Below are 12,279 nucleotides of genomic sequence, written 5' to 3' on the forward strand. Positions count from 1 at the left end.
TGGATCCACACCAAAAATATTTCAATATGATGTTAAAGTATTATGGTGGCATAATTTATATTATTAAATAAATTAAAATTGAAAATAATTTAAGATAAAATAGGAGAAGCACTGACGGTTAGGGGTTTAATCGGTTTGGTTTGAACCGATTTTTATCAAAAAAATGTCTAAATCAGTTTGATTTAATTCGGTTTTAGTACTTTTTAAAAATGAAACTGATCCAAACTAACCAGTTTGTTTTGTTTTAGTTTGATTGATCGATTTACAATTTTTTTTCCAACATTGTACTCATATTGGATTTTGTATTATTGTGTTTTCAGTGTATTTTATGTTTTTTTACCGAAACAAACTTAATTATACCAATAAGCAATTGTTGCTCAATACAAGGAGGAATAATATTAAAAACTCTACGCCTAGTCCAAGAATTGACGGCTTTAGCTAACTTATGAGCAACCGAATTTCCTTGGCGATTTGTAAACTTCACCTCAGAGTTGGAAAAATTAAATAACAAACTCTTAATAGCCTATATGATAAGACAAAATTCAGAACTACCTAGGGAATTAGAGTGAATAGCTTGAATCACCCATTAAGAATCACTTTCAAAGATCACATTACCGAAGTGCATAGCTATAACTAGTTGAATAGCCTCCTTTAAGGATAAGGCGTCTGCTTCAACGACGGAGAGAAAATCAATGTCTCAAGCCACACATGCACTGATGAATCTACCTAAAGGATCTCGAACACACTAGCCCCTATTCGAAGTTCCCAATTGATTATGAAAACCTGCATCCACATTGCACTTTACTCTATCTATACTCGGAGGCGACCAAGAGGTTTGAGGAGAAAGATCACGTACTCCGACAGTAACTTCTTGAGCCGTATATAAATCATGCCAATTGTAATAAGCTTGCATACCCATCTTAGCTCCTTCTTCCCTATTATTATTATTCCAACTCACATTATTTCTATTGTTCTAAAACATGTAAAGCATTACCGCAACTCTCCCTACCATCCGCCTATCTTTCTTACTACAAATGTCAAAAATAAGATCCTTAGCATTATTAAATGATTGAAAGCGTGGCTCAATAATAGGAGACAAACCAGCAGCGCCCCAACAATGGATCATATAATTACACCCGAAGAGTGAGGATTAGCCGCCATATGCCATATCCTTGTTTTGCAACCATATCCATATTTAAAGCTTTGAAATCTCTGAATCCCATCCCCTCCTTCTTAGGACACGACAACTTATCCCACGCCAACCATCTTATACCCTTATTATTAGAGCCCCCTCCCCACCAATAACAATTCAACATTTTCTCAATATCACTCACCACCGCATCGGGAATTATGAAGATACTCATAATACATTTCACATAATTTATTTCATGTTATATTTTTTCAAACTATTTACAAATTGTTCGTAATCCATACGAAAACAATAACATGATTTCCATTGCATCATAAACTAAGTTTACTATCAAATATAAAAGTTTGCGTTTTGCATGAGAATGGTGGAAGAGATTTGAAAATTTAACAAATAAAATATAATAATTAATAGATGGACTAATATGATCTGATAAATTTTATAAGGGATTAAATCGAATCTTTTTTTTTTTGTGGGGATTAAATTAGGTTTTGTAATTTTTGTGAGGGGCCAAAATGTGTATTCACTCTTTATTTTTTTTATAAACATTAATGTTTAAATACCAACATCTTATGGAAAATTTTACCTCATACTCCATCATTTATCCTCTACCCTTACATTATATATATATATATATATATATATATATATATATATATATATATATATATATATATATATATATATATATATATATATATATATATATATATATATATATATATATATATATATATATATTACAAAATACCCTCATATCTCTACCCTTACATTATATATATATATATATATATATATTACAAAGTACCCTCATATAAATAATTTATCTTTCAAAAACTTGCACTTTTTTCACTCTCGTTTCTTAACTCTTCTGATACACAAAATTTCTTATATGTCGGAACACTTCCAACAACTTTTCTGGTTCACATATTACAAATCGAAGCAGATTCATTAAGTCCTTCGGATTTATAATTACACTGGAACTCTTAGGCCAAGTCTTCAAATTTTTTGTTACATACCGAAACTCTTTTGCAATGTCTTTCGATTTGGTGAAACCTTCACCAGAACTCATTTATGAAGTGTTCCGAGTTTTTGAAAATTTAATGCACCAGAACTCTTTCCATATGTGTTCAGGTTTATTTTTTAAATTTTTTTGATGTGTTCTTTTGTTGTTTTGACTGTGGCGTGAACACGAGTCATGGACATTGGATGGTAGGATTCCAGAGCGTGGTTTAAGACGGGGCGCTCCATCGATGTTGGCCGGTGAGAAAGAGGGTATTGGTGCATCTGCATATACATTACAATCGGTTGGCTTTCCATAAGGGCCGCACGATACGTCTTTCTTAATAAAGTAAGAGCATCATGTTGCTCGATATTAATAGTTTAGTGAGGTAAATAAATGACATTTACTTTATATTGAATAATATTTTAATTTTTAATTTTGTGTTTTATAATACCCATACTTTTAATTATTCTCAGGAGAGAGGTCCAAAGAAAGAGTTGAAGGTTGGTGGACATGGACTGAAACTTACATTGATGGTTCCTCATAGCCTCCCACTAAAGATTGAGAGGTGGATGAGTCAGTATAGTTTATCTTCACTTTAGAGAACTAGTTTGACGAAGATAGACACAAACCTGGTATCATCATTTGTAGAGAGATGGCATCTAGAGAATAGAGATATATTCATTTCACATGTCATTTGGTGAGATGTGCATTACTCTGGACGATGTATCTTATCTACTTCACCTTCCTATCAGGGAAGTGTTATGGAGCCGCGAGATGTCACTGAAGAAGTTGTTATTGCACTTGTTGTAGATTACTTAGGAGTGTCACAAAGTGAGGCAGTAGGACATGTTCGTAGCTGCAAGGGTGCTTATTATAAGATGGAATGGTTATGCGACTTATTCAAAGATCATCGAGCTGCTTGTAGATGGGAGTTTGCGACCAAAGCATAGCTGCAAGGGTGCTTATTATAAGTTGGAGTGGTTATACGACTTATTCAAAGATCATCGAGTTGCTTGTAGATGGCACTGCGCGACCAAAGCGTATATGCTGATGTTGGTGGGTTCCACAATTTTTGCCAACAAGATTTTTACGCTTGTTGGGGCACGGTATTTGTTACTATTTACAGATTTGGAGAGATGTGAGGGATATAGTTGGGGAGCATCTGCATTAGCTAGCCTCTATAGATATCTAGGATATCCTTCCATGTTCAGTTGCAAGCAACTCAGTGGATATCCTACTTTACTTCAAGTATTTATTTTAATTTAGTTTATTTATTAAATTTGTTTATTAATAGTATTAATTTTGTAACAATGTTGGATTCACGAGTATTTTTCCAACACTTGAAAAAAACGAGAGAATTGGAAAAAAGTTGATAATTGTGGACTTCCTCGAGCTATAAGATGGTCCTATAAGCAAGGAGTCCTAAAAGTGGATGAGTTGAAACTTATTTTGGAGGAGCTGGCACATACCGACGTCACGTGACACCCATTTGAAGATCACAGAGCATGGTGCCAATTTGACGAGTTATGCCTGTACAGGGGGTGTGTGAAGTGGGGAGACACAATTGTTCCATACTTCCCTAAAAAATATATACGTCAGTTAGGATATATGTAGTATGTTCCACCACTACCTCCTGGTTATGTAATGATTGATGACATTGATGTTGAGTGGATTGGTTACCATCAGAACATCGTTGATGTGATTCGTCTGACATTATTGGTCACCACTCCATGTGATGTAGATGTTGGATACCTGAAGTGATATCATCGTGTTTCACATCCTTGGTTGATACCCCCTCATGATGCGCCGAGAGAGGTGTCAATTTCTTCTTACGAAGCAGAACCATCTGATTTGAGTTGGGCTCATGTTTCCACCTTGCTTCATCGTTATCTCCGACAAGTTGCTACTGACGAGGATGACCCACTATTTTTTAATTTATTTGAAGCTCTACACATTTCTCGTTCGCATTGATTTATGTTTATACTTTTCATATGTATTAATTTTTGGACTTATGTTATTTTTCTTATCAGTTATGTGATCTTGACACAAATGAAATTCAAAATCAATGACATAGTTTAATCTTCAAGTTTCGACTACATATATTAATACTCAATGACATAGTATACTTATGCTAAGCTAACACATGATAGTAATACAGGCGTAAGTAGTTACCTATGTTGTAGACGTCCTACAAATCCTAACATCCAAAATGTTGCTGCTGGAGAACGAAATTTCTTCCATTTAATATGGATGGTGGCATTAAGGAAAGATCTTTATCCGTCAAAATCACTTGTGGACACAAATTTTTCTCCACTAACAATTGTTTAAGCTTATCCAACACCAACATAAATTGTTTGTCTGCTCATACTCCATATAAGCAACTGTAACACCAAATATCGACTCGGTTGATGTCATGCTAACAATTATAAACAAAGGTTGTCTATATTTGTTTTTCTTGTAAGTGTTGTCGATATCTAACACAATAGGAAAAATATTCAACTTAACTGAATCTGGATGAGCCCAAAAAATATCTCTCACAACTTCTAGGACATTTTTTTCTACTCTAGTAAACATAGCATGTGCCCTCTATAAGCTTAAACAAATAATGTATCGCACTTCTAGGACCTCTTATTTCTTTTTGTAACATACTCTTATGCTTATATATTTGTGTGACCAAAGTGATATTCTCATGATCTTGCTCTTGCTAGAAAAACAATACGTGTCTAGGTAGAGCATGTTTTTTTTTTAAAATCAACCTGTTGTTTCTCATATGTGGTCAACCTACCAACAAAGGAATGACCTTCTAATCTATTAGGTAAACCATGATTATAATTCCACATTTTACATCAACCTTCCATTTGGAACCATTTTTCGTTAGAGTTAACCTAATTTTAAATGGACATCCGCATTTCTTAGCGCACTTTGTGTTCCGGTTTATGTATTCTTGTATTTTCCATCTTTGTCGCAATTAAGTGTATGAGGTAAAGTTTTCCATCTTGTGGGCTAGTTTGGATCGGGGAGATTCAACAAACCCGACCCATTTCGAGGATCTTCCACAACTATCTCTAGAACCCGTTTCTTTTTCTTCCGTCTCTTACACCAATACAACTTCGATTCACCTCCATTTACTCCCCTCATCTTCACACGCTTCAACAAGCCCCATCTCAAAACATTCGCCATTCTGTAATAAAGATCTTTCCTTGACATTTGTTGAGTTCAGTAGAGTAATTTTTTTTGTTTTGCTAAGAGCATCTTGAACTATGAATTATAATTGATCAATTTAATGTCGTTGTTATGCAGATTGATTCTGTGTGCATTTCGATTTTTCTTTTTTCATCTAAGAGGTGAATAAATGAGATAATTTTGTTGTTGTTGTTGTTGTTATAATTCCATTTCAATTCTGCACTCTACGTGTCTGGTAAAATGACACAGTAGATTTTATTCAAAATTTGCATCGAATGTATCTTAGTTTACGCACTATTTAGTTTATTATTATTAGTATTAGCTCTTCTGATGCTGCTTTTTCAGTTAAGTTAGTTAACATGCCATTCTAAGTTTTCTATCATTTTAATTAATTAGTTCATGTCTATTTTAATTTCATTCCTTCTGTTGGGTGAGAGATACTATAGTTTTAAGATTGAATGTGGATTTTCTTAAGTGTGGTATATTTTTTAGATAGTTTTGTTAGTGCTGTTGCTTGCTTTTGTAAATTGTATGAATTATTAATGCAAATGATATATGAGTAGATTTAATAAATGTGATGTTCTTTTCTCTATTTCAGAATTGGACTGTGGGCTGTGGCCATTATCCAGTGTACTTAAGGTTTTTTTTCCAATTGAGAGATGAAAATATGCTGTTGATTTCATTGTTTGCGCCGCTGCACTCTCAAACGTGAATTCATTTATTTCACGCCAATCAATTCTTGCCAAATATTACTATAATGCAACTGTTTTGCAGCTCCTGATTCTATTACACAAACGATGATTCATGTTCAAATAGCTAAACACTTACCAAAACCCTTAACCCTCTTCTTCTCATCTTTTTCTTGTTCATTAGAACAACAACAAATTGCTGTAACTTCCGCAGTTTCAATCCTCACCAACCAACGTTCCAAATCCCGCTGGAACACTCTCCATTCCCTCTACCCAAACGGCTTCAACCCAACCGATTTCTCCCAAATCACTCTCCACCTCAACAACAAACCCCACCTCGCACTTCACTTCTACCAATGGACCAAATCCAAATCCCTCTGTCACCACAACCTTTCTTCCTACTCCACCATCATTCACATCCTCGCACGTGGCCGCCTCTACTCACACGCTTACAACACCATCAGAACCGCTCTTCTCAGCCCCGAGACGCCGGTGAAGCTTTTCGAGATTCTTGTCAATTCTTATCGAGATTGTGGTTCTGCTCCTTTTGTTTTTGATTTGTTGATTGAAGCGTGTTTGCAGTCTAGAAAAATCGAACCTTCCGTTGAAATTACTAGAATGTTACTCTCCCGTGGGATTAGCCCCAAGGTTATGACTTTGAATTCTTTGGTTTCTAGGGTTTGTGGAAAATTGGGGGTGGATGTAGGGTATGAGATTTACCGGGAGTTTTTTAGGTTAGATGAAGAAAAATATGATTTTTCGAAAAGGGGTTTTAGAGTTGTTAACCCTAATGTGCATACTTTTAATACATTGATGTTGTGTTGTTATCAAAATGGTTTGATGGAGAAGGTTGAGGAAATTTGGGCTGAAATGTGTGAAATGAATTGTGATCCTAATGCTTATAGTTATAGTTTATTGATGACCGCGTTTTGTGAGGGAGGGAGGATGGGAGATTGTGAAAAGATGTGGAAGGAAATGAGGAAGAAGGAAATTGAGCCTGATGTGGTTAGTTATAATACCATAATTGGTGGGTTTTGTAAGATTGGTGATGTTGGAAAAGCCGAGGAGTTTTTCAGAGACATGGGATTGGTTGGTATTGATGCAACAGTTTCGACTTATGAGAATCTTGTTAAGGGGTATTGTAATGTTGACGATGTTGATTCAGCTGTTCTTGTTTATAAGGATATGTGCAGGAAGGATTTTAGACCTGATGCATTAACTGTTGATATGGTGGTTAGGTTACTTTGTGATAGAGGTAGGGTTGAAGAAGCTATGGAGTTTTTCAAGAGTGGAGTTGGTAAGTTTGGTTTGGTTCCAAAGGAGAAGAGTTACGAGGCCTTGATTAAGGGGTTGTGTTTCGAGGGGAAGATGGGAGATGCTTTGAAGCTTCAGGCAGAGATGGTAGGAAAAGGGTTTGAACCGAATTTGAATATATATGAAGGTTTTATTGATGGGTATATTAGGCAAGGGAACAAGGAAATGGCAGAAGCTTTGAGGAAAGAAATGGTGCAAACTCATGCAGAGCTAACAGATTAATTACTTTTTGTTTGCTAACTATAAAATCCGAAATCTGTATACTAGTCTGTTTTCTTGTTTCCTTGGACTCATTCATAATAGCAGATTGAACATGAATCTGGTACTGGTAGGCTTTTTATGAATTCCTGTTCTTGGTGTATCTGATACATGGTAACTTTGTGCGAGAAACAGAATCAAACAGGTCAATCTGATAATAATGTCGAACAGAACTGAACAGATCAATCAAAAATGTCGAACTCCATGGACCAATTTTGTATTACAAATGCATGTGAGTTTTTAAGTCATACATCACTAATAAACTAGGATTGTCTCATGTAAAATATGGAAAAGTATTGCAGAATAAACAATGCTTAATCTAATATTTTTACAGGGGAATTAAATGAGAATCACAGAGAGGGCAACAGATAAAGATAAAGGTTAAAAAGAGAGGATGCCAAGGAGTGAAACCATGACACAAAGGCCAAAGCTGCAGATATCCTGTACCTGCAGCAAAGCTTTATAGGACAAAAAGATCCTTGAGAATTAAGCAAGAGATCTACAACACTAGCTGTTGAGGAAGCTGCTGCTAGTGTGAGTGTTGATAAAATCTGCAGCAAATAAACTCAAGTTACCTACAGATGGTTGGTTGCCGGTATCGGTCGCGGCCAATTCAAACATGCACTTAAAAAACTTAATAGATTAGTGAGAAAGTTAAGTATATACCCAAAGCTAATGTGAAACTACCAAGGCTAAGTGCAAAAGTTTGGTCTGGTTATACCTTGGAGTTTCACATTAGCTTTAGTAGATGGAGTTTCACATTATCTTGGAGTTCTAGACTACAAACAAGCATATTGATTTGTTGTTGTTCTGATGAAGAAGAAAAAGATGAGAAGAAGAGGGTTAAGGGTTTTAGTAAGTGTTTAGCTATTTGAACATGAATCATCGTTTGTGTAATAGAATCAGGAGCTGCAAAACAGTTGCATTATAGTAATATTTGGCAAGAATCGAGAAGCAACAAGAACAAACGACACGGTAGTACTACTTCAATCTGGACTAGCTGTAATATTTTGTGCTGCTGTGCTCTTTGAGACGCCGCCGTAGTATTTTGCGCTGCTTCACGTGTGCTTCGACCTTAAGGTTCGTAGTCATTCATTTATCCTATATTGATCTAATTTATAGTTTGATCTATTCCGTTTTGTTGATTAATTTGTTCATGCAAGTTTAGTCATTATACAGTTGTGTTATACTGTTTTGTTTGCTTTGTCGCTCTATTGGGTAGTTTAGTTAAGCTTTGTCCTACTTTCAAGCTCCAGCTAGAGAAAGAGACAAGTAGCTCTTCGGAAATCTCAAAGATCTTCTCTTTCTCCTTTCTCCAAATACCAGCTAGTATCTCTTAATAACCCCTACCAATCACTTCTTCCCTAATCAATCTCCAATTATTATGGCTACCCTTTATTCAACATACTGTCGTCCATTTCCATCCGCTTCGTTTCCACCTTCTTTTCTTTCCTTCGGCCAATCTGTTACATTCTTCAACCGTTTTCTTTGCCCTCGATGTTTCTCTCAAATCTCAATTCCATTTGCTACAATTTGTTTCGGGTTTCTACTTGCGTTTTATAATATCTTTTGTTTATTTCATCTAAATTTTAATTTTTATCATATTTTTGTATGAATTGGACAATGTGTTGTGGAGGCCTTAATAGTGTTACTGTTACCACTAAAACAGCTTTCAGTTCATACACAATAACATGGAGTTAGAATGACATATGCAGATAATGAGGAACCATAAGACTGAATTATCTGGGATGCCTGCAAAATGCGGAGGGTTTTCTTGACTATAGCATGTTTTTTAGAAAAAAAAATTCACCTTTTTTTTTCCGCATTACTAATGTAAATGACATGGTTATTACTGAATAGTTAATTAGTGAATTAGTGAACTGAGTGATGTATGAGTAGATTTTGTAATTGTGATGTCGCATTCATGTCCAAGTGTATGAAGTACTGTGATTTTTTCTGTTAGTTTGATTTGCTTTAAAATGTTTCTTGCAGCTTTATTTTGATCATATATTTTCAGTTCCAATATTGTTTTTAATCTGTAACTAACTGGTTTGATCGGTTCAGAGGTTTGGATCAGGAACAATGGCTGGGAAGGTGGCGAAGGCAGCTTACGATCCAAAGATGAGGAGGCTTCTTCGAGAGTACACACAAGTTTTGGTGGTTTCAGCCGATAATGTTGGATCAAACCAGCTTCAGGGTATAAGAAGGTCACTGCACGAAGATTCAGTGGTAGTAATGGGGAAGAATTCATTGATGAAACGCTCTATCATCCAAGAAGCGGAGAAAACTGGGAACAACAACGCTTTCCTTAATCTCGTTCCACTCCTTGTGGGGAATGTTACGTTGATTTTTACGAAAGGTGACTGAAGGGATGTTAGTGAGCGAATTGCCAAGCTCAAGATTGTTAATCCTATTCTCATGTGCCCCAAGTACATGTCATATGACTCGTACAAAACTTGTTCATATATGCAAACCGGACAATTGCCCTTGGGCCTCACATGTTGTAACCAACAATCTTCTCAAGCTTCCGAGCCTTTTCTCGTAAGCTCAAAATTCTCGCCTCCTCATCATTGTTATTTGATGAGATCAAGACAGTTCTTGGCGAGAAGTATATGGTCTCCTTTTCTCCTTTTGGCTGGTAATCTGTGATGCAGATGGAAGATTTTGATTTTGATCCCATGATTTCTAATTCCATTAAGGGCCTATCACAATATTCATCTTCTCCCCTCAAACTTTTTATAATTAAATTCTTATTTTTTTTAGGGAATGATGGAGAATGGAAATGACAGTTGTTTAGGAATTCTTCATAAGTTTTATCCAATGTTTAAATAATGATAGAATATGTATGTCAGTGGCAATTTGATGCCCTCATGTTTATGGTTTCACAAAAATATATTGTTTTAATCTAGCTTTTGGCTTTACCTTTGATCTGTATGCCATTTTAAATCTTGTTATAATTTTGGTTTTGCTAAAAGTTATTTTAAGTTTGGATTTTTAAATTGTGATGCAGCTGGTATAATATGGGACGTAGAGAGTTGGTTTTGATATTAACCTCTGAAAATCAGTGTTTTGGAATATTTTATTTAGGTTCGGAAAACTTTTAAGTATTTGATAAATTAGTTTGATAATTTATAATTGGTTTGGGTTTTTGATTAATTAAAAATGAACTTGGAATAAAGCCCAAAATTCTAATTTGTTTTGAATTAATTTTAGAGTGTTTTAAGGATAAACAATAAGGTTTAATGATAGTACTTAAAATTAGTATTTAAAATGTGAATGTATGATTCTGGATTGTTATTTGTACTTGTAGAGTAATTAGGAGTGAAGAAAGTGAAAAGTTTTAATACTGTTACTTGAAAATTTAGATGAGTACCCCGACTAAAAAGAATTTGGGTTGAGTTCGGTTACCCCGCACCGCCATCATTCATTTAGTGAAATCAATTTAAAAAAAAAAATATTTTTTTTCAAAATCAAATTACATTATAAATAATAAAATAAACAATTTCATACATACATTTAAAATATTTTAAATAATAAATACAAATTAAAATATGGTCACATATTTAATATTCTAAATTATCAAATAGGGCGAGTTTGGATAGGTACTAGTGTCTCAATTATCCGATCCTTCTCCATATTTTATAATCAGAGAAAATCAAAATCCAAACCCAAACTCAATTAAAGTGAGTTTTTTCCGGCAACTTCGGAGTGAATCCAAGTGAATTACCACGGGTACGGATTTTGTTGTCATGCCTAATTCTAAAAAGACTTGACTCACTCAATTCAAAACTTTTGAAAAGTTATAAATACATCAATATCATTATATCGAAGGAGATCCAATTTCTAACACAAAAAGCCATCTGTATAAAAATTTTCACTTCGTATAAGTTACCTCCAATTCTTGATAAACTTTAAAGTTTCTTTTAGTCTTTATTAAATAAAAGTCACGTCGATAATATTTTATTCATTAGAGTGAATTTACTTAAAGTTGATGAAAGTTATTTGAAGAAGATTATACGGTTCATGCACATGGTGGGTTGCAAGCAAGTTACTAAGCATGGAGGTCTTGAAGTTTGTATTGCTAGGTTGGAGATCAAAGCACAGCCTTGATGGGCATGCTTATTTGGAATCTTTTGCATTCTCCAGGTAAATTATAGGTTTAAATTCTTGCATCCAAATATATATTAAGCATGGAGATGTATGTATCTACTATAAAGCTAATACTAATAGATTGACCAAACTCTCCATTATACCCTTCCTTCTAAAATAATTTACACTACCATTTGGACATTTTAGTAACTAGCTAAATAAGTCTTCACCTTTCAATCATCATTGGACACTTGGCAACCTCAATTCTTTTTCTCCCCAACACACATCTTCTCTCTCTTAATTCAAATTTCAAATTTCTTTCACATTTCATTTTCCCACACTTTTTTACTTTCATTTTAATTTTTCTACATTTACTTATTATCACAAAAAATATTAATAATCTATTTTTTAATTTTAATAAAACTAAATATCTATTTATCTCACGGGTCACTATCAACACAATATTTAATTTATTTTAACCGATAATTGCACACTTTCTCTATCTAAATTAAAATTTCAAATTTATCTCACATTTTATCCCACACCTTCTTCCTTTCATTTTAATTTTTTTCTATTTAGTTATTATCCCTAAA

The 12,279-nt window shown here is 34.4% G+C and overlaps 1 protein-coding gene across 4 annotated transcripts; it reads left to right on the forward strand.

Moving 5' to 3' along the window:
- Window positions 1-5,154: 5,154 nt before the first annotated feature.
- Window positions 5,155-10,465, forward strand: LOC131650524 (pentatricopeptide repeat-containing protein At2g15980-like). 4 transcript variants are annotated; one of them, XM_058920228.1, is made up of 4 exons: window positions 5,155-5,336; window positions 5,454-5,497; window positions 5,935-8,677; window positions 9,662-10,465. In XM_058920228.1, exon 3 carries the CDS (start codon window positions 6,134-6,136, stop codon window positions 7,559-7,561), a length of 1,428 nt encoding a protein of 475 aa, XP_058776211.1. In that variant the 5' UTR covers window positions 5,155-5,336; window positions 5,454-5,497; window positions 5,935-6,133; the 3' UTR covers window positions 7,562-8,677; window positions 9,662-10,465. The 4 variants fall into 4 exon arrangements, with proteins under 4 accessions (XP_058776211.1, XP_058776213.1, XP_058776212.1 ...); XM_058920230.1 differs by lacking the exon at window positions 5,454-5,497 and having other exon boundaries at window positions 5,935-7,829; window positions 7,932-8,677; XM_058920229.1 differs by lacking the exon at window positions 5,454-5,497 and having other exon boundaries at window positions 5,155-5,367.
- Window positions 10,466-12,279: the final 1,814 nt, after the last annotated feature.

The sequence above is a fragment of the Vicia villosa genome, linkage group LG2 (genome assembly GCF_029867415.1).
Source record: "Vicia villosa cultivar HV-30 ecotype Madison, WI linkage group LG2, Vvil1.0, whole genome shotgun sequence".
NCBI lineage: Eukaryota > Viridiplantae > Streptophyta > Magnoliopsida > Fabales > Fabaceae > Vicia > Vicia villosa.